Source organism: Limulus polyphemus, unplaced genomic scaffold (genome assembly GCF_000517525.1).
Source record: "Limulus polyphemus unplaced genomic scaffold, Limulus_polyphemus-2.1.2 Scaffold557, whole genome shotgun sequence".
NCBI lineage: Eukaryota > Metazoa > Arthropoda > Merostomata > Xiphosura > Limulidae > Limulus > Limulus polyphemus.
In genome coordinates this window covers 121,298-147,781 of record NW_013666167.1, presented here as the reverse complement: position 1 = coordinate 147,781, position 26,484 = coordinate 121,298, and the positions used below count along the sequence as shown (strand labels likewise).

The 26,484-nt window shown below is 31.0% G+C and overlaps 1 protein-coding gene across 2 annotated transcripts in view; it reads left to right on the top strand.

Annotated features, from left to right (window-relative positions):
• Window positions 1-22,854, top strand: part of LOC106459088 (conserved oligomeric Golgi complex subunit 6-like) — a 41,734-nt gene extending 18,880 nt beyond the window's left edge. The window contains exons 6-15 of one of the 2 annotated variants that reach the window (XM_013918672.2): window positions 1,822-1,904; window positions 8,573-8,643; window positions 11,581-11,751; window positions 12,361-12,504; window positions 13,533-13,689; window positions 18,307-18,553; window positions 19,202-19,369; window positions 19,704-19,865; window positions 20,147-20,226; window positions 22,170-22,854. In XM_013918672.2, the coding sequence (XP_013774126.1) occupies window positions 1,822-1,904; window positions 8,573-8,643; window positions 11,581-11,751; window positions 12,361-12,504; window positions 13,533-13,689; window positions 18,307-18,553; window positions 19,202-19,369; window positions 19,704-19,865; window positions 20,147-20,226; window positions 22,170-22,317 (1,431 nt within the window). In that variant the 3' untranslated portion in view covers window positions 22,318-22,854. The remainder of the gene's footprint in view (window positions 1-1,821; window positions 1,905-8,572; window positions 8,644-11,580; window positions 11,752-12,360; window positions 12,505-13,532; window positions 13,690-18,306; window positions 18,554-19,201; window positions 19,370-19,703; window positions 19,866-20,146; window positions 20,227-22,169) is intronic. The other variant, XM_022385506.1, reaches the window with a different exon arrangement.
• Window positions 22,855-26,484: the final 3,630 nt, after the last annotated feature.

Here is a 26,484-nt window from a genome sequence, read left to right as displayed (position 1 = left end):
CCCTAAAACTTATTAAATAAATCCTAAGTTTTTTCAGTAAAACTTTATATTTTATCTGTTATTTTCTATACTATAACTCTATACAGGGTCGGTCAATTTGACCAACTTTGTAATCACCATAAAAAATTACAAAATAATTCTAAGTTACACTTTTTTCTTTTTGGAATCACTGCAAACTGTAAGAGGAAACCACAATTGTTTATCCTAAATAACTTAAAGCTTTTAAAAGTATATATCTATTTATACTTAATTTTATTGTTTTATTGCCTTTTGAATCATGTCTAACTCATAATCCTGCAACACAAGTTGTGTAGCTTATGTTACCCTCATGAAAAATATTTACCATTATTTTTATATGTATTTAATTACCAAATCTAGCCTAATAAGATTCTAATTTTACATGTTAGCTACTTTCATAATAATAGATAAAGAATGCTCATGAAAAACAAGAAATACAGTACTTATCTGGGTCTTCTTTTTCTACTGTTGACTGTTGATGAAACTTAACCCTACTTTTTTATACTAATGTTACTGTGATAAATAATTTTTTATGTAATTAACTAATGTACCAAAGAACACATTTACAGTAAATCATTACTGCCCTCACTGATACATTTTGTGTACAGTTTGAAGAACAAAAAGGTACACTGCTGAGAAGAATGCATTATTTATCAGAGTCTTTAGGTCCAATCTTTCTATAAGGCTGGTATGTTCCACTCATTCTCCCATGAATCCAGTTCTTCAAATTTTTATCTGGCTCTGGCTCTGCTTGGCTATATTTTTATCATAGTCTTCTAACTTTATAGTTTTTCTGTTTCATATTCTCTCTCACTGGTTCCCACATCTTTTTCAAAGTGGGTTATCTGGCTTACAGTAATTCATAGGTAAGTCTACCTTATTTAAATTTTACATTTTTAGAAATAAAGTGAATTTCAAAAAGGTACTCATCTCTGAAATACTTTCCCTACTGCTTCCCCACTCAACTGCAGCTTTCAAAAATCTAAATTATAGTGAGAAAGCATTGCTTGTGCAAATTCTTAAGATGCATGTACAATTAGTCATGTGGAAGGTGGTATAGTGGAGAATTATGGTAAGTGATCCATGTTCTGCAAAATGTCAAAGGACATTCAGAATTTTTAGTAATGTCTTTTGACAGCATGAATGCAAATTCAACCAGGAAAGATTCACATTATTTAAGAGGTAAGTTCTTGTTTGAAATTCATTTTAAATTTGAAAATGTGAAGATATATGTAACTTTTTTTTAAACATAGAAATAAACAAAGATAATTCTATTTTTGTTTTGTGGCACAGATCACCTTAAACAATGTAAAATGAAATTTAGTAATGATATATGTATAAGAAATTACAATATATTGATATTAATTTAAATTATTGGTTCAATATCGATTTCTGGTAAAAAAGGCTGCACAGTGTCTTTGATGTGGCTTTATACAAACAAAAGATATATTTAATAGGTGAAATATAACCTTTTAAAATATATTATTAAGAACATAAGGTGTGGGAGGCTAATATTGTAAGCTCAAGTACTAAGTTTTGAATAAAGAATGAGTATAAGCAGGAAATTCTGATAAGAATGAGTATAAGCAGGAAATTCTGATAAGAATGAACTGAAGTTTTGCAAAGCATTTTGAGATTTTAGGACTTGTCAAAGTGATAGATTTTCTAAGTTTGGTTTTATGATGAAAAAATTTGTATTGAGAAATGTGAGTTTTGTGATTTTCAAAACATTTGTATAGAGCTTTAAACAGCTTTGAACTTATTGCGTATATTTTCAGTTCTTACCTTATTTTCATCTTTCAGAACTTTTTCAAGGTCTTAGCTAAAGTTAAAAGGATACACAAGGATTGCAAAGTTCTTTTGAGAAGCAATAAACAAACAGCAGGGTAAGGTATTCAGTATGACTGCTGTACATAGGGAGTAATATTAATTGAGTTATATTGTTTGTTTCGGTTCTTATATTTTGTATAATAAATTCAGATGTGATAAACAGTAGTATAAAATTAGCTATAATAGTGAACAATTTATAGTTTAACATTCATTATTTTACAGCATTGATGTGATGGAAGATTGTTTGTGAATTATTCATGCAAATGTTTATTGGATGCTTATAAAGCAACTTTAATATGTTGCAAATGAGAGACTTATCTGGCAATTCCAAGCATTTCACAAATTGTATTAAGTGCAGCTTATGTTTGCCACAAACATTTTACAACATTAATGAATTTAATTCTTATATATTTATATATACATGTATGAGCAGAAATAGATTCATTACATGCATCTATGCAGGAGGAGTTTGAGGGGGGTTTAGCAAAAATCCCTATTTTTTGTGATGTAAAAAAAATATGTTTGTATAGTTATAGTGCAGCTGGTTATGGTATTTAATGTTTTATACACAGTTTACATTCTTCTGATGAAGCATTAGCATTGTTTGGCTTGAAATAGTTGCATGCTTTCAAACTCCCATAGTATCCTTTGCATGCTGATTGTGTTTCACATAATATGTGTAGGCTTTTGATCACACAAATTAGAACCCCTTCCAAACATTTTGCATACAGGCCTGTAGTAAGGAACTTTAAAGTGTTATGTATGTACCATTTTAAGTATAAGACACATAACATGCATAAGCTGCATTTGTGCTTATAACTGTAAACCACAAATTCAACTATTGATGTCTGATTTTTGTCTATTTTTTTTTTCTTTAAGCTTGCATCAGGATTGAATTTTTATTGGCAATAAAATTTGGTCAAAACTATTTTGTAACTAATAATGAAGCATTTACATTTATTAAAATTTTCATTTGTAGAAGAATTAAATAAGCATTAAATGATATCATAAGTGAAAAAAGAAGTTGGAAATAGAAAAAAAAAGGATTTAATTTTGCATTTGAATGCAAAATAATCATCTACAAACATTGTCTTATGTAATGTCAGATATATACTCAATTACATTAAATATTTGATAACCTCATTCTAATAATCATTATTATTAATTTAAAAAGTACCTTTATTAGTCAGCAAATGTTTCTAATAAAGAAAAATAAGTTTCAAACTTCAAAGTAATTAGTATTAAACTTTCCATTAAAAACAATAAATGTCCATCTGCACTCACAGCCTTTTATAAAATATGTTTGATGGTGCTAATATAATTAAAAAATCAAATCTGCTTACCATGTTTGGAGTATGGTTAGTGTATTTTTTATTTTGCACATTAAATATTTTCTGCTTTAAAAACTGATTTTTTTTAAATGGATTTAAATCACAAACAGTTAGCACCTCTTAAGTGTTGAATGCACACATGCAATCCAAAAATATAAAAAAATATTGAAGCAAAAATTTTACTTTTAATGCTATTTCAACAATTTTTAACTAAAAATAATTTTTAATTTATATTTTGTCATTTTATAACATTTATTTAGTGTAATTAGCAAAGAAAAACACTTGGGTATACATTCTTCTGCAGCTCCAAGGAATCTATAAACAAAACTTATAATTTTTTTTTTATGCCAACCCCATAGCATAGGTGTATAATTAATAAGAAGATTTGGTCTCTTGAGAATACAGTTATTCATGTTACATTTCTCACATAATTTTCCTTCTTTTCCACTGATTTTATTTTGTGTAGCTTCTTGTTCCTACAATTTTATTATGATTTCATATTGTGCAATCTAAACAATTTCTAAAGAAGCCCAGCTTTGGAAATAAATACAATAGGAAAGAGTAGATTTTAAACTATTTATGTCAATGTAGTGTAAAAAAAGTGGCATGAGAAGTAATTTTTGGCTTTGTGGAAAAGTGATAAGACCTAGATTTTGTAAGGATGAAACAATAGGTTATGATGGGAATTTAGAAAATTTAAGAACAAACCACAGGCCTGGAAATGTTTCATAGGTTCTTTAGATGTTCTTTTAATTCCTAAAGTTGTTTTATATTTGTTAATGTTTGAAAGTTACAGGAACTTTCATTCATAAAAAGTTCAGATAATAAATTTAGTTAGCTTTACAAGTATGATAGGCGATGCCAAAATATTCTATTGCATCAAATACATATTTATTGAATATTATTCTTGAGTTTATTATATTTAACAATGCCCATAAATAAAGGAACTTATTGTTTATTTAAAAGAATCTATATTTATTAGACATAAATTGATCTCCACTAAGAATATTGCTACCTAGCCTGACCTAATGCCATTTTTAAAGGTCAGGTCTTAGGTCATCGACACATCTTTGTCATGAGATGATTTTTTTTTTGGTGGAAGTAGTTACCGGATATATAAAATGGAACTTTCTGACCAACAGTAAAAAAATTGAAATTCTAAAGTAAAAGGAAGTATATTTTAAGTTTTTTTTAAAAAAAAGTGTCTTGCAACAAAAATTTGGAAAATTTTCCAACAAAATATGATAGAAAAACTATATCAAATAATAGGATACTATTTAGTTACATTGTTATAAGTTTCAGGCACAGTAAGAAGGAAAAAAATCAAGGGATATCAATGACACCCCTCTCTAATCAACAAAAAGTTGCATTTAAACCTTTCCTGCTTTGACTAGTGTTAGTGTGTGAGTAGGTGTAATTTCAAACTTTTGGAAATTTGTTAATTACTTTTAATGTTTATTAATTAGAGAGTAAGATATAAGAGAAAAGCCTTTGAAAAAAGAGAAATGTGCCATAAATTTTTTTGTTTTTCTGCTCTTTCATTGTCACAACTTGCAAGTAAGCATAGCAAAAAGTAATCCAAAATTAAAGTCTATCTCAGGTACTCTAGGAAATTGTGAATGTAAATAAAACCTTAGGCATGATTTCTCACAAGACATTTATTTTATTTTCTGCATTACACCATTGTACATCTTATATATATATTGCGAACTGTGATGTTTGAGCATTTGTCTGTCTCCCATTTGAAAAGCTGTGCATGTAGGCGAAGCTCAACATTTATTTTTGAAATGACAGGAAAACGAGCATCAATAATGTTGATGCCAAATTTTATTTGGCAAGCAAGATATTCTACACTAAATTGTTAGGAATTAATCACACTATCATTCACATTTCAAAATGTGATGTAACTGAAAGAATAAAAATGTAGATTTACCATATGTTATTGTTGATCGGCTCTTAACATGATTGAAATGTTTAACAATTACGTTTCGCGGTGGGAGTTATATGTAGCTCAGAGCTTTGTCTCTGACTGAAATGAAGTGTGCAACAGAATTAACCTTTTTAAAGTCCATGAAATAATTTAAATTGATAGATTAAGTTAAACTTTTCCCATCACTGGGGATGGGTACTTTTTCTTGTTAACTATATTTATGTTGCTCTAATAACTGTTGTAGCTTAGTATATGACTGAAGTTGCACAAATTTGTCACTCACATCTATAATCAGTAATTTCAAAGATCTTAGTTTTTGTATAGTTTATGAATTATTTGTGTGTTCACAATTTATAAGTAGATAAAAATAATTCAATGATTAATAAACATATAAAAACTATATGGAAGAAATAAGCACTGTGGAATTCTCTTTGTATAATTTTTTATTTAAACAAAAAAAGTTGTAGCTTAGAAAATAAACACAGTCTCTTATTGTCAATTGTTTTTGTACAAAATAAATGTTAAAATATTTAAAATGATTAATCAGGTGTTTTAACTTTATTATAGAAAGTTACATTTTTGTAGCAATATCACATTATTGTAAGTTTTCCATTTAAGAATTGCATAAGTCTGTGTTAACAAGTGTAAGTTGGTTTTATGAAACATTTATACCTCTACTACTGTTATACTTTATGTTTAAGTCCTCCCCCCCATACAATTTGATGATGTCTACAGAATTGGGTTGGATTTTCTTTATAATAGTTACCTTTTGTTCATGACTTCTGACCGTCAAAAGTTTTAAGGCTTAGAACTTTGTACAAAAAACTTTGACCTATAACCTTCAAAAGCTAATTATGGTTAGAAATTTCTGTGTTACATGTTTTATAAGTGTGGTCAAAATCTATCTATCTAAACTTGAGATATCCTATCCACAAGATTGGAACAGACACAGAGGGGTCAAACCATATGCCCCATTGTACAATTCTTCTTTGTGGGGGAATAAAAATAATTTTGCAGTATTATGTGCTAATTTTTTCTTTTCATATAATGTTTACTTGTTTTCTGTTTCAATATTGTTGAAATTCACTACTGTTGCTTCTACTATTGTCTTTCTGTAGTATGACTAGACAGTTTTTTTATTTACTTAATGATTAACAACACAACTATTCCATGCTTGTGTTGGTGGTAATAACATGTGGTTTGTTAGATATTTGAATGGTGACAGTTCTGTATAACTGTTCTTTAACCCTTTCCAGATGAGTCACGGGTGAAAGGCCATGTCATTGCATTTATTGATTTGCATTCAAATTTTACTGAACTACTATTTCATGAATTTATGTCAGTAACTTTGGTATCAAACTGTAGATTATAATTCAAATTTAATATTATACATTACTTAATTTTTTAATTTAAAAGTAAATATTAAAAAAACACAATTAAACATCGATTTTGTGGTATGTTGAATGCAGCACTGGTTCAAATTAGGTGTCTATAGTTTTGTACGAATTAGAAACTCAAATTACCAATATTGACAAGCTAGGATATAAAATAAGAACCTCTTTATCGTTTGTATTTGCCAAGATATTACTTATGTAATAAATCAAACACAGTGGTACCCCAACCACCTCTTTCTATTTTTGCAAATGCTCCCTTAAGTACACCACTCACTATATACGACATGAATAACCAATCAAAAGCTCAGAATGTCCCCCTAGTGGCTTTCTTAGCCATTTTAACATGTTTGGAAGCCATCTCTTTCTTTTGAACCAAGATTTCAAGGAGATAGGTTGTGCCTTTAGTCTGCTTGAAATTTCGTATTTTTTTAGATCTAAATGCAGCTTAGTTACTAAGCTTGATAATTGATAAATTATAGTAGAATTCTGTGGTATCAGTATAGTAATTTATGATTTTTTGGTTATTCAACTGTATATATAAAACCTATACCAAATTATTTCGTTTCATATTCTCCACATGCAAAATTCTAAAAGGCATATCAACCTCTGTTAAGAAGCAACCAAGTACAAAGGTCTTAACTAGAAGAGATAATTGTTTGCTTTACTTTGTTATTTACTATTCTATGTTTAAGAAAAATGAGTTTAAGAACTTATTTCTAAATAGTAATAATCTATATACATATATAATGTATAATGATTGAAATGTGACTGTATTTTACAAAATACTAGTCTACTAAAACACAGCTAAGACAGGTCACTTTGTAAAGACTAAAGATCAGTTTATACCATTGGATATGGTAACATGAGTGCACTTGTGCCTCAGTATTGTAACTTCTGTATTGTTAGCTAGGCACAGGTGAAAGGTCAATATAATAAAAATAATTTATATATATAAATTTATAATGTTATGACATTTAAGCTATTTAGTCTAAACATTTGTTTTCGTGTTATAATTTGTTGTCATTCTAGAACGAAAGAGCCATAATTTATATTCATTCCATAATTTTTTTATGGTGGTTACAAGATCGGTCAAATTGACTGAACCCGTACAGAGATTCGTTACTGAAAATAATAAATAAAATATAAAGTTTTCTCTTAAGAAACATTTGATAACTATCTGGACATTATAAAAATTTGAAAATTGTCTGATGCATAAAAGTATTTTTAATCTTAAAATGAAAATTACTTTACATGTTGGATAGGCAACTTGCAAAAAGAAAAATAAGGCATGAGAAAAACATTGCTTTACATACCTTAAATCATAATAAAAAATTTGATATTTTGTGTATGAAAGCATTGTAATGTTTACTGTTAATCTGCCAAATTTCGTGAACATACGCTTACTAATTTCAAAGTTATAGTATGAAAACTATAACAATCATAAAATCGTTACGAGGTTGGTCCCATGGACCGAACCCATGCTGAAAGAGTTAAAACAAATTACTAGACAAATGTACACACACCTGTTGATTTTATGGGTTTTTTTCTAATAAGCAGCATCATAATAACTAACAAAACTTTGTATAAATAGATGCAATGTAAGATTGTTCTTAAATTTCGTTATTTTAAGGTAATGATCATGAAATTTTGTTTTTATAATTCTAGCATTTATTGCCACTGTAGTGCTCCTATGTAAAATGAAATATTTACTATTAACTAAAAAAACCTTAGAGTAACAGCTTGTGCTACGTGTCTCTTATAAGTAACATTTTTTGGTAACTATATATATATATATATATATATATATAATAAACATCAATGTAACCATATCACACAAATCAGTATATGTTGCCCAAGATGATATGTGGTTGGTGTTAGAAAATATCTTCTATTGATATGATAGGATGAAAATTAAGAGGCTAGTCAGTTTCATGAATAATTTTAGTGAAAAATCCATTTTGTTATATTAACTTTCCTTAATTGTGTTTTCATCTAATGTATATTTACATTTCGCAGTAGTATTAAAAGTTGTGTTGTTCTTCTGTTAGTTATCTTTTTCTTCATCATAGGCTTGAGATAATGGAATCTATGGCACTGCACCAAGAAGCAGCTTATGAGAGATTGTATCGCTGGACACAAGGTGGGTATCAGATTCTCATATTTTCTTCTTGTTGATAAAATATATTTTCTAGAATATGGTTAGAATACCATAGAATATGTTGAACAAAACATATTGTGTTTGGTACAATGAACAGCACAACTACAAATGAACCATTTGTGAATAAGAATGAGGTTGCCAAAGCAACAGCAGTTAAGACTTTTGTTGGTGAATCTCATACTGATGGTCTCATAAAAATCAATTTTAGATGCAACAAAATTGTTTGCAAGCACATTCTATACTGTAGCCCCTGAAAACGTGATGAAATATTAGGGTCAAAAACATAAGTGGGGAAATTCCTACCAAGTTCTGCACTATATTTCTCTGGGTTTTGGCAGGTGTGGCAACTGAATTTTAGATGAAAAAGTGTATAAGTGATGTTAATGAAAGGGTTTGTTAGTTTGTTTTCAAATTTCACACAAAGCTACATGAGGGCTATCTGTGCTATCCTTCCCTAATTTAGCAGTGAAAGACTAGAGGGAAGGCAGCTAGACATCACCACCCACCGCCAACTCTTGGGCTACTCTTTTAGCAATGAATAGTGGAATTGTCTGTCACATTATAATGTTCCCATGGTTGAAAGGGTGAACATGTTTGGTGGGATGGGGATTCAAACACGCGACCCTCAGATTGCGAGTCAAGCTTCCTAACTACTTGGCCATGCTGGGTCTCTAGTGTAATAAATGATAATTAAAGATCTTATATTGTGTTTATTATTATTTGTTTTAAGATATTTTATTTAATATAATAAAAATAGCAGTCATTAAATTGTAGGTGTTCTAACCATCTTGTGATAATGAAGTTTATGCTTATAAGTCTCAAAAAGTAATTTTTGAACATGAAAGTTGTTTTACACGAGTAATTAAATTAATTTATCAATATAATTATTTACCTGTGAGCATTGAATACACTGATTAGTATCACATAAGATTATTGATTTTTTAAATTAAGATTACATTGATTCATGTCAGAAAAATAGTTAACTAATCAATATTTGTGTTCTGATTATTACTGTCTTCAGTTATTCCAACTATTTATATAATCAAAATATTTCCATTGTGATTTTTCATTATTATTAAGGCTAATATAGCCTGTGATTAGGGGTCATTACCTTGTGATTCAAGGGTCATTGGCTTTATTCCTGTTGTTACCAAAAATTATTGCCCTTTCAAACAAACTGATACTATTCTGTTGAATCTTTGTTTTATCTGAAATTGCATTTTTTTTCACAATGTATTTTTCATTCAAGGCAAGGTTGCTGAGCAAATTAAGTAGTTGTTTTTTTTTCTTAACTTTGATAGATATCTATATCAGCTATATAAACAGTGATGATGTAATTTTGTGCTTTTTATAAAATTTTAGGTCTTAATATTGGCAAATGGGTTTTTTTCCTCATTAAGAAAACATTTTTCTTGTTTAACAGTTGCTTAGGCAGTGCACATAATAATATCTTAAGTGCCACCTGGGCACAGTCATCAACGTTTTTAGGCACCAGAGAATATTTTAGTAATATCATTTTTTCCTCTTCCAATACATGAGAATTCACAAAAAACATTCATTATCACGATCAACATCTCGGCACTACCACAACCACTACTTTTATAAGCACTGCTATTACCATATCCACTGCTTTCTTTTCAAGGCCTTTAGCACACAAATCTCTTAAAGTTGATTGAAAAAACTATAACCTGAATGACAGATTCTGGTTTGTTCTTGGCTCAATAAAATCTGAAGATTAGAAATTCTTAATCCTAAGTTTCTCTGAAATGCTGGTCTTTTACTTCATTGTGGATCATTTGCTTTGTTTTTTCTTTTACTCTATCGGATATAATGAATCTATGCAACCATTTTGGTAGACTGTTGGCAAGCCAACTGAAACAGATGCTTTAGCTTTCAAATGGTGCACTGTTTATTCAAATTCTCTATAATTTCATTCCAAATGTCATCTAGTGTCTTGTATATATATTTTAAACTCCAAACAGATATTAAGTTTCTTTGACTGAAATGTGGTTGTCAGTCACTGGACTGCTTCACCTGGGTAAGAAGCCGTATAAAGTTCCTCTATAGATAAAGCAAACTTGAACCATTGATATTAATTTCTGGTTAATGTTGTGGTTTTTAAGTAAAATCTCAGAATTCACTTTTAGAGTTTAATGAACACTAACCAGATTTATGTTTGTGAATATTTATTTTGACTTTCTGAAAAACTGTTCTTGTTAAGTAATATAATGTATGTGAGAATACACAGGTTTCCTTTAACCAAACATGCGCTGGTCCAGTGGACCAACCCCATATTAGAGAAAGAATGTTGACTATAATTTAAAGTTACTACATGCGCCTATATGAAATGTGAAAAGCTTTTAGTAAAATGTACAAGCCTGTTGTACACAAAAACTCAGATGTTTTACAAAGTATTTGTCCTTGAGATATGTCTGTGAATTGAGAAGTCGGAGTGCAAGGTTGCAAGGTGATGTTTATGTAAAGTTTGCATATTGTACTTGCATTACATCTAGAACCTCCAAAATGCATATCTAAAATTTTTACAGTATCCCATGTATATTCTATCTGGTATTTACTCTACCATGAACTGTCACTAAATATGCAACATAGAATAAAATAAACAGTTGACAATCGTGACATTGAATACATAGTAAAAACCTTGTTGAATTGCACACTGTAACAGGTTGTGGCATGTGCACATTGACACCCATCTGTTCACATGGTGTTAACATGCATGAAAGTAACAGGTTGAAATTGTTATTGTGGTTTCAGATGATTCATTGGAAACATTATCTTAATAATTTTTGACAGATAGGTGAAATGAAATTGTAGAATAGGTTTTCTAACATAATTTATGATTAAAGACATGATTTTAAGTTATGTGAAATATTTTTATTTTGATAATTTGTTTGTTTATAGGTGAGTGTCGATTGTTAAACTTTGAGACATCAGATCTCAACCCTCTAGTGTGTCAGGCCTTTGAGAGTCTTCAGGATCGTTCTGTGTTGTTCAAGTATTGCTTAGATGAATATGGTACTGCTCGTAGGGCAGCAGTAGTTCGAGGATTTATTGATGCCTTAACAAGAGGAGGTGAGGCTACCATATAATTTGTTAATTAAATATAGATCATTCCACGAGGAGTGAAGTGAAACTTTTTAAATTTTCTATCTACTATTATAGTTAGCCTTGTATATACTTTGTACATTATGTACATTATCTGGCTGAAAATTACCAATTTATATATGAATATATAAATAAAGTTTATGTACACACATACACAAATAATTTTTTCAAACCAAATTCTTTGGCTGTGATTTCTATGGATACTCACTCAGTATATGCCGGTAATAATCACTGAAGTAGTGCTTACACTAATTATTGTGTGAATATTCACAGTATTTAATGAATAAGTATTTACAGTACTCAGAGTAAATGTTAAGTACATTTGATAGATGTTCATAGTAGTAACTGAGTAAATGCTTATTTACACATTTAAAAAGTACATGTTTACATCACTTTTACCTACTGACTTTTCATGTATTTAGTAGAAATTTTTCCTGAATGTTTAATGTGTACTTACAATTTAAAGGTTAGTAGTACATTTATTATTTATAAGCTCTTAAAAAAATACCAATCTTTATTGTAAGTGAAATCAGTCCTTCAATTTTTGTTGTTTAATTACAAACGTTCTTAAGCTAGGTCCAGGAGGAATGCCTAGACCTATTGAATTACATTCCCATGATCCTCTGCGATATACTGGAGACATGCTTGCCTGGCTGCATCAAACCACAGCTTCTGAAAAAGAAATGATAGAGGCACTTCTAAAAAAATGTGCAAAAGAAGGTATGTTTTTGTTTAACTGTTAACTTAAATGATCATATTTCACTGTTTAGAAACACCTGGCAACAGTAAAGTCATCTAGCACTCTTCAAATAAATGTTCAGTTGTTCTCACCACTAAATAAATATTAACAGTGCAAATGATATAATATTCATTGAGTTTTGTAAGGAAATGATCACATATTAACTGCCCAAAGATTCATAGCATTTCTTAAGTATATATTCTTAATATTTACCAACCAAATGTTTACATCATTAATGTGTGAATATTCAAAATACTTAAGTATTCACTGTACTTACAGAGTAAATTTTTAATGTGGTTAATAAACATTGACAATAGTAGATGAGCAAATGTTTGTGTCACTTTTAATGATGACTTTTCACTGTATGCAGTAGAAGTTTGTAATACTAAGTTTTCATTGTTTCTCAGTTCTTGAAAATTAAATCTTAAAGTGTTTTTTAGTAAATGTTCAGAATTCTTACTGAGAAATTTTACAGTACTTTTGGTTAAAGGTTCAGAATTATTTCTGAGTGTGGATCAAAATATTACAAAGATTTGAAAAAAATTCAAAATTCTCACTGACTAACATTACAGCAACGTAATTACAGTTGAACGGTCTAAGTTTTTAATAATTAATAATTAATTCTAAGTAATAAATAACTATAATGATTCACCAGTGAAATTGTCTTTAGTAATAGAGGTTTTAGTTACTTAAGAACTTTTTGTAAAAAATACTTTTCTGCACAATGGTGTTTCAACAAGAACACAAGTACATGCTGATATACTTTTATTATTCAGATTCTAACTATAAGATACCAGCATCTTGCTTAGGCATTATGAAGCAAAAAAAAGAACAGTTTACATATTAAAACTTTTTAAAGTAACCTTAAAGAAAGAAATGCTTTATTTCTCATAATCTTAGAAGTTTAAGTAATTCTAGAGTAGCATTTGTTGTTGTTGAGAAGACTTGTTAAAGTACTTAATATTTTTTATATATATATGTAATACTTTTCAAGTTAAATACTCTACAGGTCTTGATGAAGAGAAACAGCAGACTCTGTCACACATCACAGAAGGTCTTTGCAGACCCTTGAAAATGAGAGTAGAACAAGTAATCACATCTGAACCTGGAGACGTTGTTTTGTTTCGTCTAACAAGTCTTTTGAAGTTTTACCATCATACTATTGGGTAAAAACAGTCACTACAATTCTTGTGGAGAGTGTTAGGTTACTTTTACGTAGATATATTTGTGTTTTTAACTGGTAATTATTTTCAGTTTATATGAAATTTGCTTGCTATGGACATAATGGCTGTCAAGCTTGTTTGTTTGTTTTTTGTTATACATATCTGAAAACTTTGGTGTTTAAGGAAGGAGAAAATTAAACTTGAAACAAGAAATTTTAAATCAGAATAAATAAATAAATAAATAAAACGTTTATTTTTTAAAATGATGACATCCATCTCCACTGTCTAAGATTTTATTTTACATTTTGTCTTATTGGTTTTAAAAGGAACTTTTTTCACCAGAGACACGTATAACTAAAACCAAAGTAATGGAAAATAATTATAAAGTAAATAATAAAAACGTTTTGTTATGCACATGCAGCACATATTTCTATAGCATTATAAACCAGTTAATATAATTTGAGTTTCATTGTTACAACAGTGCCTATAAGCAATAATAATTAAGATCATAGCTGTTCTAATTAACGTGGGAAAAAACTGTTAAAATATATTGTCGACATTTATTAAGAATGTTTACTGAGATATAGATTCATGGTTCTTTGTATTAATATAACTTTTCAACATATTTATTGAAAAGATTGCTGAGGTACTTAACATCTTATTGTCATGGTTAGTACTTTATAAGATCACCTTTGTGTAATTATTAATTAGGTACTGTTTATTAATTTTTGTTATTAGAAACAAATTATGAATTAGCTTATATTGTACATTTTGGCTGATAATCTGTTCTAATTTTCAAAGAAATCATGAAAAGTAGTCCTACAGTTGATAGAGCCCATTGTGTAGCTTTGCACTTAATAACAAACAGTTCTGAGAAAGACTGTATGTGGTGGCAGAGGCTGGTATTTGATTCTGAATCTTGTTAGAAAGTCTGGTGTGCTGTCCTCTCGTGCAGAGTACCCTGTATTAGTATTTTAATCAACTACCTATATATTTATATATATATATATATATATATATATATATATATGGTTCCAATAGGGTTATCCATGTTTTACTGACTTTTGTGCTACGTTGAGTAAATATGTTAGAAATTAGCTAGATGTATAAAGCTATTTTTATCTTTCATGTTGTTCATATTCCATTATTTTAGCATTATTCCATTTTGTTGTATGGTTGAGGTATGATATAATGGCTGTTGCAAATAAATTAATATTACTTAGTCATGTTTGTATTGTCTTTTATGCTCCTGGATCCTAGTTTTTGTTAGTCTTTTTCTTTCTTAACTCCTTACACTTGAGTGTACACTGCCAACATCCAGCCAAAAATCCTGATCTACCCATCAGACGGTGGCAGTGTCTGATAACATTTATGTCTGTTTGGCTGAAAACTAATCCAAACCATGTTATTATTCACCTTATGTAAATAGATCAGAAATTCTGTGAAGCATTGTTGTTTGTTTTGAAATAAATTCCAGATTAACAAATTTTGTTTGAAACTGATTTTTTTCATGTTTCCTTGTGAAGTCTAACAATTTGTTTACATCAATTGTAAAACAAATATGACAAGTGGAAAGAGGCCACTGAAATGTTGTACTGCTGAGCAAGTGATGACAGTTGTGAGTCTGATCTTGAATTTGACTTTGGAAAAGATTCTAGTGATGAAAGTGATTCAGAACAGTCATCGAGACCCAGTTCCAGTGCTTCTCAATCAGTTGATCAGAGGAGGTATTGCCCCAACCAGGATCTAGTGGTACAAAGAGGCCATGAAAGTGAGCCCCATCTAGACCTGACCTGCCTTTTAGATCTATGTCCACTACCAGAGCCAGAGGTAATGATTGGGCTGAGGTAGATCTGTAAGCCACAAGTAATGACTTTGAGCTTTTGCCAATAAACAGGCATGATCCTAGTGTACATGCTGACATCAATGATAACTTAATGCTCCTTGACTGCTATCAATGAGTATGCCAAAGCACAAGTTGCAAAGAAAATGCCAACTCAGAAATGGTCGAGGTATTTGAATTTGACTCACTCATTTCCTTTACCCACTATGAGCTGCTGAAGTTTCTTGTTATGACAACAACAATGGGCATCAACAAACAACCTAGCATTCAAGACTACTTTGCCACCCAACAGTCTCTCTACACACCATTCTATCATCAAATGTTCAACACAGAGAGGTTTGAGGTTATTTACTTTTAACAATGCTTTATGTGGATACTCTTGATGCTGAAGGGAAAAAGAAAATCGAATCCTGTGCAAACACCATTGTCCAGAAATTCAGTGACACCTTCTCACCATTTTAAAATGTTTCCATTGATGAAATGATTATTGGATGGAAATTTTTCATGGAAATACAAACAATACATCTTCTCATCTATGGAATTGACACGTCATATGACCCCTTTTTGACACCCTGTTAAAGTTCATCTGCACTGGATACCATATATATGCAGACAGATGGTGCAAAGCAAGAGCCCTACATGACCATCTCATTCACAGTGGCTACTACTACACAGGAACAGTGTAGGCAAACAGGATTGGTTTCCCTGTAGCCTTGACTCTCAATTTGACCCACATGGAAAGTGAGTACTGGATAACAGAGGACAGTAAGATCTTATGCATTGCTTGGAGGGACAAAAAGGTTAAAAAACCTGTTTTCTTCATCTCCACAAACACAGGCAGAGGATGTGGTCAGAAAAGGAAAGACAAAACCCTTTGCAGTAGATGAGTACAATATGAGTGTCAATGGTTGTGACCATGTGAACTAAATGATTGGCTATTATGGACTGCACATACACATAAAACCCAAAAATGGTGGGAAAACATTTTTCACTAGCTAATGGAAATTGTGTGTGTGAATGCCCATATCTTGTACTGCCTTACAAGGCCAGCAACTGACAAAAAAATAAAAAGCAGCCTCACCCTCAAAAAGTTCAAGCTGTCTCTCATTGATGAGCTTACATGTGCCACAGTTGATGTCATGCCTGAAGACACCCAAACCAAACACAGGAAGACCTAGAACCTCTAATGCTATTGAGAGACTAGAAGACACTAAACACGATTGCTTATGCAGCTGAGGACAGGAGATGCTAAGTATGTAGCACTCCAGCAAAGAAAATAAGACCAAATTTTGTTTGTGAGGGCAAGTTACATCTCCACTCCAAGGACAGTTTCAAAGTGTGGCACACCTCAGTACATTTGGAGTAAATGGAAGATGCTTGACATTTTGTACATAGTTTATATAGACTTGTCCTGGCCAGATGTACTCATAGCTTCCAGTCTTCACTTTTTACCATTTTGTGCTTTTTTTTTTCAGAATTACATAACATTGACAAGTATTTTTATAAAGTGGCTGACACTTGTAAGATTAGTAATTGGAGTGACTCTCTTCATTATTCATGGATTACCTTACTGTGTTGGGTGTCAAAATACGACTGAAGACAAATCATCTTGCTGCCTTCTTTGTGAGTCTGTGTGTGTTTATAAATATTTTATTTGTTTTTGTATTGTCACCACATTTTGTTTATTCTCTTTTGCCTTATGAGTATGGCATTGGCAGAATATTATTCTGCATCTATTTCCCTTTATTTTGGTATATGACAAGCATATACTGTTATTAAACAAAATTTAAAGTTAAATGTATTGGATTACATATTCACAAGGAATGTTGTGCATTGTGTTTTTGCTCTACAATAGAGTCTTTATAGGTGAATTAATGTTTACTGACTGCAGTCATATCGTGTTGTGACTTCAGAATACTGTTCTGACTTTATACTATTTACATATCATTTGTATGTTTTCGCAGGGGAATATGGCCATGTATCTAATTTTTTGTATTCTCTTATTCTTGATATTTAACTTCTTTTTTTTTCTTTATCAGAATTTTGGGGTGTACAATATCAAAGAAGTTTGTAGTGATATTTTTGTTGTTTTTCTTCCTTCTTAACAGCTATTTTACAAATTTGGAAACTAAGTAGTATATGATGTCCATCTCTAACTGCTAGGGTGGTTTGATCTGTAGTCGACGTATTTACCATGGGCTACATATCTTGGTAACCATTGTGTCTGGAAATGGGAGTTTGATATCTTCTGTTTCTGAGGTGCATTATATTGCTGTATGTTGTATGTTCAGGTAGTTCATGAATTGTGTGTGTGTATATGTGTGTAACCATACTACAAATGTATTGTTAACATACTGGAGTTAAATCCTGATTCTTAGAGTGCTGTTTTGAGAGTGTTATTTTTCAAAATTGTCCTTGTTGAGATTACTAATTACTGGTGATAGTGGTGAGCCCATCACTAGGCCTCTTTGTTGTTAGTAGTATTTACCTTTGTGTTGGAAGTAAGTTGTGTTGATAAAGAAGACTTCTAATTCCATAAGGCAGCAGATTAAAAATAAGATATCAGTAATAATAATAATGATCAAAGAAAACTTGTGGTTGTATAGGCTACTAATCATGACAACAGTTGTAATGAACTTTTATAACCTTACTGTTGCAACTTGCATTACCTATATTCCTTTAAGGTCAGCTAAAGCAGTGTAACCAACCTTAAAGATATTTTTGTACAACGTACCATTCAAGTTCCTTCTAAATTTTAAGTTTTTACATATCTCTAGACAAGTATTGAATGGTGAAGCCCAGCTGTTGTCAACCTTGAAGGAAATCTATACTCTGAGTCAGAAAATTTTTTACAATAGCCTTACTTGCCACTGTAATCGCCTGCTAGAACGAGTTGAACTTCCACCTGCTGATCTTGGAGCAACAGAAGCCCTCATTCAAACACTAGCTTTGCTCCGAGAAGTGTTATCTTGCCAAGATGCATGCCTTGTGTCTGTCGATGACAGAAAACAGGATGTTCCACAAGTAAAATCTTTCTTCATGTGCTTAAAATTTGTTTTGTATATTCAGATATTGTCTCACCTCATAACATTTTATTTTCATGTTAAAATAAAGTAAGAAATTAATATTGTTCATGATTTATATATATTTACAGTGAACTGATTAAAACTGAATAACATTTGATAAAAAAGTGGCAGGTATTACTCTCTCTCCCTTAACATGAAGGTTATGTAATTAGTTGATTTATCACCCCTAAAACTATTATTTAATTGCTACTTAAGTTCCTTTTCGAGAAAATTAGCTATTAACATCATACAAGTTGTTTTATTGGTATATTCTGTTAATACATTTAAGTGATACATAATCCTTCATCTCAATTTAATCAAAAATGTTGTAAAATGTATATTTTTGAAACAAAAATAAAACTGTGTGTGTGTGTTAAATATGTTGATTACATATGTGGTTCACGTTGCAACATCCTGAACATGCTACTCTTGTTACCTACACTGTAACAATAAATTAAAGTATTGTGAGTCATTATAATTTCAAGTACATTATAAGCATTGTTTATAAGCTGGTCAAGTAGCTTACACACTTTTATGGAAAAAAAGTGTTAAGATTTCTCAACATATGTATCAAGGATTTCATGTTTTATCTCTTATACTTTAACAGATCCTGTCCACTGTGGTTGAGCCTCTGCTCCAGATGTGTCATGTTTCAGCCTCAAAACTGGCTCCAGCAGACATGGCTGTCTATTTGGCTAACTGCATGTACATAATCCACTCAACTCTTGCCCTTTTTGAATTTACTGACAAGCAGTTGGAAATGCTACAGGCTCAGGTACATTTTGATAGGATTGTTACAGGTTCAAGTATGTTGTGATTGTTACATGCTCAGGTATGTTGCACAGAATTGGAAACATTGTTGGGATTGTTACAGGCTGTGGTATGTTCAAGGACTGTTTAATAATTATATGAAGTGTTACAAATCCAATAGTTAAATCTGAATAGAATTTATAAATAGGAAGAGTGTTGCTGACCAAAGTATGAAAAAATGTAAGTTAACAAATGCTTAGACTTGTTGTTTAGCTGGTATTGTGTTTTTAAACTAGACTTTTCAGATAAAACAAAAGTATCCTCTCAAGCTATGATTTAATGAACTGTTTATATTATAGCTGGATGCCCACATGGACACACTGGTTAGTGAACAGGCTTCCCATATTGTTAGCCACCTCGGAATGGGTGCCCTGTATAGTGCTCTGCAGGAATACCAACCCAAGCAAGGACCTTTATCAGCATTTTCTGGTTGTGATGCTTTTGCAATACAGTCAGCAGTGGTGAGTTTGTAAGGATTTTTATTAAATCTCAAAATCAACAGTTTTTATTATTATACCTTTTTGAACGAGCTCAGAAAGCTTGAAAAAAGAAACCAAAATGGCTAAAACTCATCTCTTTTTTGAATAAAATCAAAAGATTGTGTCAAATGTCTTCCAGGAAGTTGAATAAGTACGTTTTGATTTATGATTGTTTTGCTTTGTTTTACCTGTAGGAAGTGTAGAAGATTTAATGGGATTTGTGAATAACTAGTCATTCAAAGGATTTTTACCTTTATTGTCAGGGCCAACTTGACAGTTTCCTTGCTTCACCAGACACGTTGACCATCTCTCAGAGTGCATTGCTTTTGAGTGCCTCCTTAAAGTAAGTATTGTTTCATCAGAGAAGCTCAACAGGTTTTATGCCAAGTTATATCACCTGTCAGGATTCTTGGTTTCATGTTTCTCTTTAATTCTCTTTTGTTTGATTAACCCTTTCCAGATGAGAGGACTCTTAGTGTTATCCCATTATTTCTTCCTTCTCATAGCGTCACTACTGACTAACTTGCATGAAACATCTGAGATGTTTACTAAATAGTATATAGCTTTAGCTTAAAAACTTCATTTTATTTTGTTTAGTTTTTCTATCACTTTTTAGTTTGTGAAATTTCTAAAAATGTCTTGTGAGACCAGTTACAAAAAAGACATTAAAAATACTGCTTTTCTTCTCAGTGACTTAGGATCTGATTTTCCTCAGAGACACAAGACATTTGTTGTTGTTTTTTAATTTTGCGCAAAGCTAAACAAGGGCTATCTGCGCTAGCTGTCCCTAATTTAGCAGTGTAAGACTAGAGGGAAGGCAGCTAGTCATCACCACCCACCGCCAACTCTTGGGCTACTCTTTTACCAACGAATAGTGGGATTGACCGTCACATTATAACGCTCCCATAGCTGAAAGGGCGAGCATGTTTGGTGTGACAGGGATTCGAACCCGCGACCCTCAGATTACAAGTCGAGCGCCTTAACCACCTGGGATATTCACCATTACTTGTTTCAGGCTATGCAACAATATTTTTGCTAACGATATTCTTGATCAAGATCAATTTATATGGAATTAGTATTGTTTCTTTTCAATAACTAATAAATTACTTTATTTGCATGTGTTGTTTCCATTTGATAAAGTTAACAATAATATTTAATAAATAAGAAATTGAGTCTTCATCCACTGTACTCACTAAAACTAACTACATCTAATCATAATATAAATTTTCCAAAGCTTTCAAACAGATATATAATTTCACACAAAATTATTTTCATGGATGAAAAAAAAAAACATCTAAAGAAACTATAAAAAAAATATCCAGAAATGTGATTTATTACAATCTCTTCAAAACTTCCTACTTGTTCACCTGTGTAAGAGCTTCAGGTAGTCACTTTCCCCAAAAACAATAAATTACTGCTCAGCCACTATTTACTCTACATAAATAGTTTACAGTCTGCACTATACAATCTGGTTCAAATGTTGGCTCTATCTGTGCATCATTAGTAATGTTTCACACCATATGCTGTGAATCATAAAAGGGCAGTAATGAAAGGCTTTAGTAATATACTCATTAACAGAGAAAGGGTTCTCAACAGATGATAGTTTCTTAGACAAAATTTGTAAAAAAATCTTGAAGTGCATTATTTACAAGTATGACTCCTCAGATCTCGATAGAAATAAAACATGAAACACACTATTTTCAATTTTCATTGCAAATTACATGAAAAAAGTGTTACAAAATGACTATCAGTTTTACCTATATTTAAAACTGTTGAAACAGAGCTAGAGTTGTTATTTTTACTTAAAGTTTGAAATTTGATATTAAAGTGTACACTAAACACCTGAAATGTGCTCTGAGGTATGGATAGGATTAAATTATTATATTTATGAAAAGGTTAAATAATTTTTGCTTTCTCTGATTCAGATTATATTGTTCTACTGTACATTAAATTAAAAGATAATTGTTTTTAATTTTGGGTTGTTTTATAGAAAGTATGCATAAAGAACTTATTATTGGATTGTTTTAAATACAGTTCCTTATAATTTCAATGGAAAGTTCCAATTTTTAATGGTAGAAAGTTTTCACCTAGCTTTACTTCGGTGAGGTCATTCCCATTATTCACTTATTTTTTATTATAAATGTATGCTAATTTTTATAAATTTTCATTCGTTTGTTAGAATTATCACTTGAAAATTTTATTTCTCTCAAAGATATCATTAGTTATTGTGAGTGCAGTAAGCATAATGCAACTGTAGAGCATTTTAATTTTTTCTCTAACTAATAGGCAATCTCTGCGGCAACGTTCTATGGAGCTCTTGTGTTCAGTGTACGAAAACATCTATGATGCTGTTCACAATCCCAGCCATGGGTATCCTGACTCACAGTCACTCTTACCACGTACTCCGGAGCAAGTTAAAAACTTGTTATTGTGAGATGTTCATAAAAAATAGATGTTACCTGGAGAATTTATGCACTCTTTTCGTCTCCGTTAAATGAATATGCTGAAAAAAAGAATTGTCACTCAAGCACTGAACATATCATGTTAGACCTACACTGTAGGTACATGTACATTAAGAAACTTTGTTTTCACTTCTTTACTTAGGAATATATGTAAATATTTAACTTGATGTATATTTATCTATTAATTCTTATTTACACTAATGATGTTAGTTAATGCATATAATAGAACTTGATTTAAACATCAATTACACACTGTTGATGAAGACTAGAACTCATTATACACATGATATAAGAACTTGATTTAGGTAGTCACACATTGTGAGCTAATTGTTGGGGAGATGCACATTTTACATAGTCTTTTAATATAAGGGATTTGGAAATATATATAGATATGATGTAACTGCTTATAAATATTATATAATTGGTTAAATAGGATAAGTTGTACATTTAGAAATGATATAACTTTGAAATATTGGAAGAAGGAGTAATAAAGTCTTTTGTAAAATCACTGTGAATTATGAATTTGTTGCTATGTCTCTTTTTATTATATTACTAGTATAAACGCCCTTCAAAATTGACGGGAAACCATTGTTGAATGATTAACGGAGGTTATATAATTTAACTAACACTAATTTGTTTGTACCTCTAAAATGCACCTACTCTTCACATATTTCATCAGTCTCGAAGTTATGCTTTAATCATCACATTTTTAGTAAAAACTATGCAGGAAAATGAAATGTTATCCTAAAAAAGTAAGTGTGCACTTTGAAAGAGATTTAAATAGCACTCTTGGGCCTTTTCACTGTATTCTAGGTCAGGAAGTAGAAAACATAGTATGGACATCCCACACAAATTTTCAACTCTTTTTGACTGTACAAAAGATAAAAGATATTTGGTAGTAATAAACGTTTATTTTTCTTTAGGTTTTAAGGTCACGTAGGTAATATATGTGTTAAAATACCAAAAGAATATTTATTAATTATCATTTATTCACCACTTAAAACTTTTTAAACACTGGTTTTATAACGTTAATAATATTAGGCCTATTTTTAGTCTAATTTGATACATAAACGTAATGTAAGGCTTAACTGAAACACAACTTGGTAAATTTTATTTTGCTTTTGTCTACAACTCAATGTCATAAAACTTCTGAATTAAACTATTTTGCTGTTATATCACCAAAGTTATAAAGAATAAAACAAACCTTTCTTAAAAATCAACATTAATATTGAGCATTCAACATAAACACCATAGTTGGCCTAAGAACAATCAGATGGTAATGTTGTTGCTAAGCGACGATGTATATTGTTGAGCATTACCAAAAAAAGGAGCGTGAAAACGTTCTCGACAGAGTGACAAAGGGAATAAACCTTTTATAGTTAGTGATACACCATTTGTCCTTTAGACCTGTAAATTCTAACACATAATTATTTACAAACTTAGATTTATTGCATATAAAAAAAAATATTAATGGTGAAAATTTGATGAAACATCAGATGGAAACGTATTAATCGTTTTTATAAAATGAAAGTTGGAGATGTTATATTTGATTATTGCAAGCTGTACGAACTTATATAACAGAATAAAAGTGTGTCAGAAGTCACAACATTTTTTTAAATATTCCGAGATCCATGTTTAAGGCGATAAATTGCTATTATTTCACATTTGTTCGATACTAGAGGTATCAAGTTTTAAATCCTGAAAAACTGGTTAAATTAGGTATTTCACTTGATATATTTGTTTGTAATCAAAGTAAATGAGGTGAGAGATTACATAGTTTGTATTTTTGAAAAGTGATTTCAGTGTTCGAAGTCTACGTGGTTAATTGTTTTATATTAAAACAATTTTGGATATGCCAGTCACGTGACAACCACAAACAATATAACGTTGTGGTTGAATGGAATGTATCAGAACTACATTTTATATGTAGTGTAATGCCACTGAGATTTGGTTGCTTTTGAGAAGGGCAACTGCGCTCTAAGACTATTGTTAAGATACGTGGTCATTAGAGCATGACAGGACATAAATTGTAATGACAGGGTGAGGCTCCCAAATTGTTTTGGTAAAATGTACTTAACCTCTGTAATCTTACATAGGTCATAAAACTGTCAAAATATCTGTGCCATATACAAACCCATTTAATTTTAGTCACATATGAAATTCATCAACATTTTTCCTTTAAACAAAATTTATGTTGGTCTAACAGTACTTATCACTAAAATACTTATTGTTTTAGTTTCTTAAGAAAATACTAACCTTTAAAGTAAAAGTCAAGTTTTATATGAATCATACCATGACGAACTTTTGAACTACATATAATGTATTTAAGTGCTAATTTAAAAAAAAAATTCATTATTTCGGTAGAAAGTATTCAAAATAAATAAATGTAAATAGGAAACAAAAGGTTTAACTTAAGAAATTCATCTTCCACTATTTAGAAGATTTTAATAAACACAAGTTTTGGCAGTCAAAAAGTCAGGGGAAATTGCAAAATTAACCTGGAAAACATAATTGAAAAGTTTGTGTGCTTTAGCCCCTCCCCCCTCATTTTCCTAGACTTTGCATAACCTTAATCAGTCACTTTATTTTCTTGGCTGATATTCTTTCATTCATTAAATTCGATGTTTGGTTAGACAACATATTCTTTTATAAATAAAAATACAACAGTATCCTTGTTTAAAAATATTTTTTATGTAGTACAGTAGCCTGAAGTTTTTATAACTATAGTACAAGCTACAATGGCATGAATTTGGTTGAACTATGAGGAAAAGTTGGAATATCAGTGGGTGCAGATCTGGAAAATTTGGAATTTTACCTAGAAAGTTGAGAGAAAAGAAGTTGGCCATCTTGTCATGGTAGACCTAAACCCCAACTTTTGGACATATTAGTAAAAAAAATCTCTGGCTTCCTGAAAGTCAAATTTCATCTTCAGGTGCGTTCAATAGAGATTTATTTTGGCACATGGTGAGATAGAGTCATCCCTCCCCTTTCAGGGCGTGTCAGTAATATCTGGCCTGGTGAAAAACAACCTCTTAGTCTACCTTCAGCAAATGTAAATAAAGATTGGTTTGGTGAAATATAGCCTCTATATTTAGCAGATTTCGATAGAGATTAGTTTGATACTTGGTGAGCGAGAGCCATCCACCCCACCACCACTTTCATGGCATTTTAGTAAACTAAAGATTTGGTCCTGTGAAATGTAACGTCTATCATTAGTAGAGATCGGCCAGATGGTTAGGGAGCTCGAATCGCAATCTGCGGCTCGCGGGTTCTAATCCTCGTCCCACCAAACATGCTCACCCTTTCAGCCGTAGGAGCATTATAATGTGACGGTCAATCACACTATTCGTTGGTAAAAAGGTAGCCCAAGAGTTGGTGATGACTAGCTGCCTTCCCTCTAGTCATACACTGCTAAATTGGTGAAGGCTAGCGCAGATAGCCCTCGTGTAGCTTTGCGCGAAATTCAAAACAAACAGTAGAGATTAGTTTTAGTTATAGTATTGTATTATCATTAAACTAAATTTTTGGCCTCATAAAGTCTATTCACTCCTCTTTCCCCTCTCAAAATGTCCGAAAAGAGACTGCTGAATGGTATGTAAAAATCAGCTTTATCCACACACACACAAAAAAAGTCTTCGCTTGGTAGATTCTTCTCAGTGCCCTCAAGGTATGTCACTGAACAAAAACTTTGATCTCTTCGTATTCAAACACAGTTTAGCACAATTATTAGCACCAAGAATCTTTAGACAAGTGGATATAAACCATTAACTGCTTTTTCATGATGGAGTGGAATCAACACTTATAGGAAGATAGTTTATAAATCATATATAGATAGATCAGTTTTGTTTTTATGAGAGTAGAGTTGACGTTTATTCTTTATCAATACAACTTTACAATACACTTAATTTCCACAATCAGTTTAACTTAACATACTGTTGCGTCAGCGAGTCACATGACCACTGTGGCGCCCTCTAGTTTCTAGAACTATCTTGTTCTTTCAGGAATGCTCTAGTAATTACTCGATATAGGGTAGGCTGGTATATATAAAAGAGGGGAATGTAAGGTGGGTAGATAGACAGTGAGTAATTGAACTGCAGTCAGAAGTATTGTTGACGATCGTTGATTAGTGTTGTTTTAGT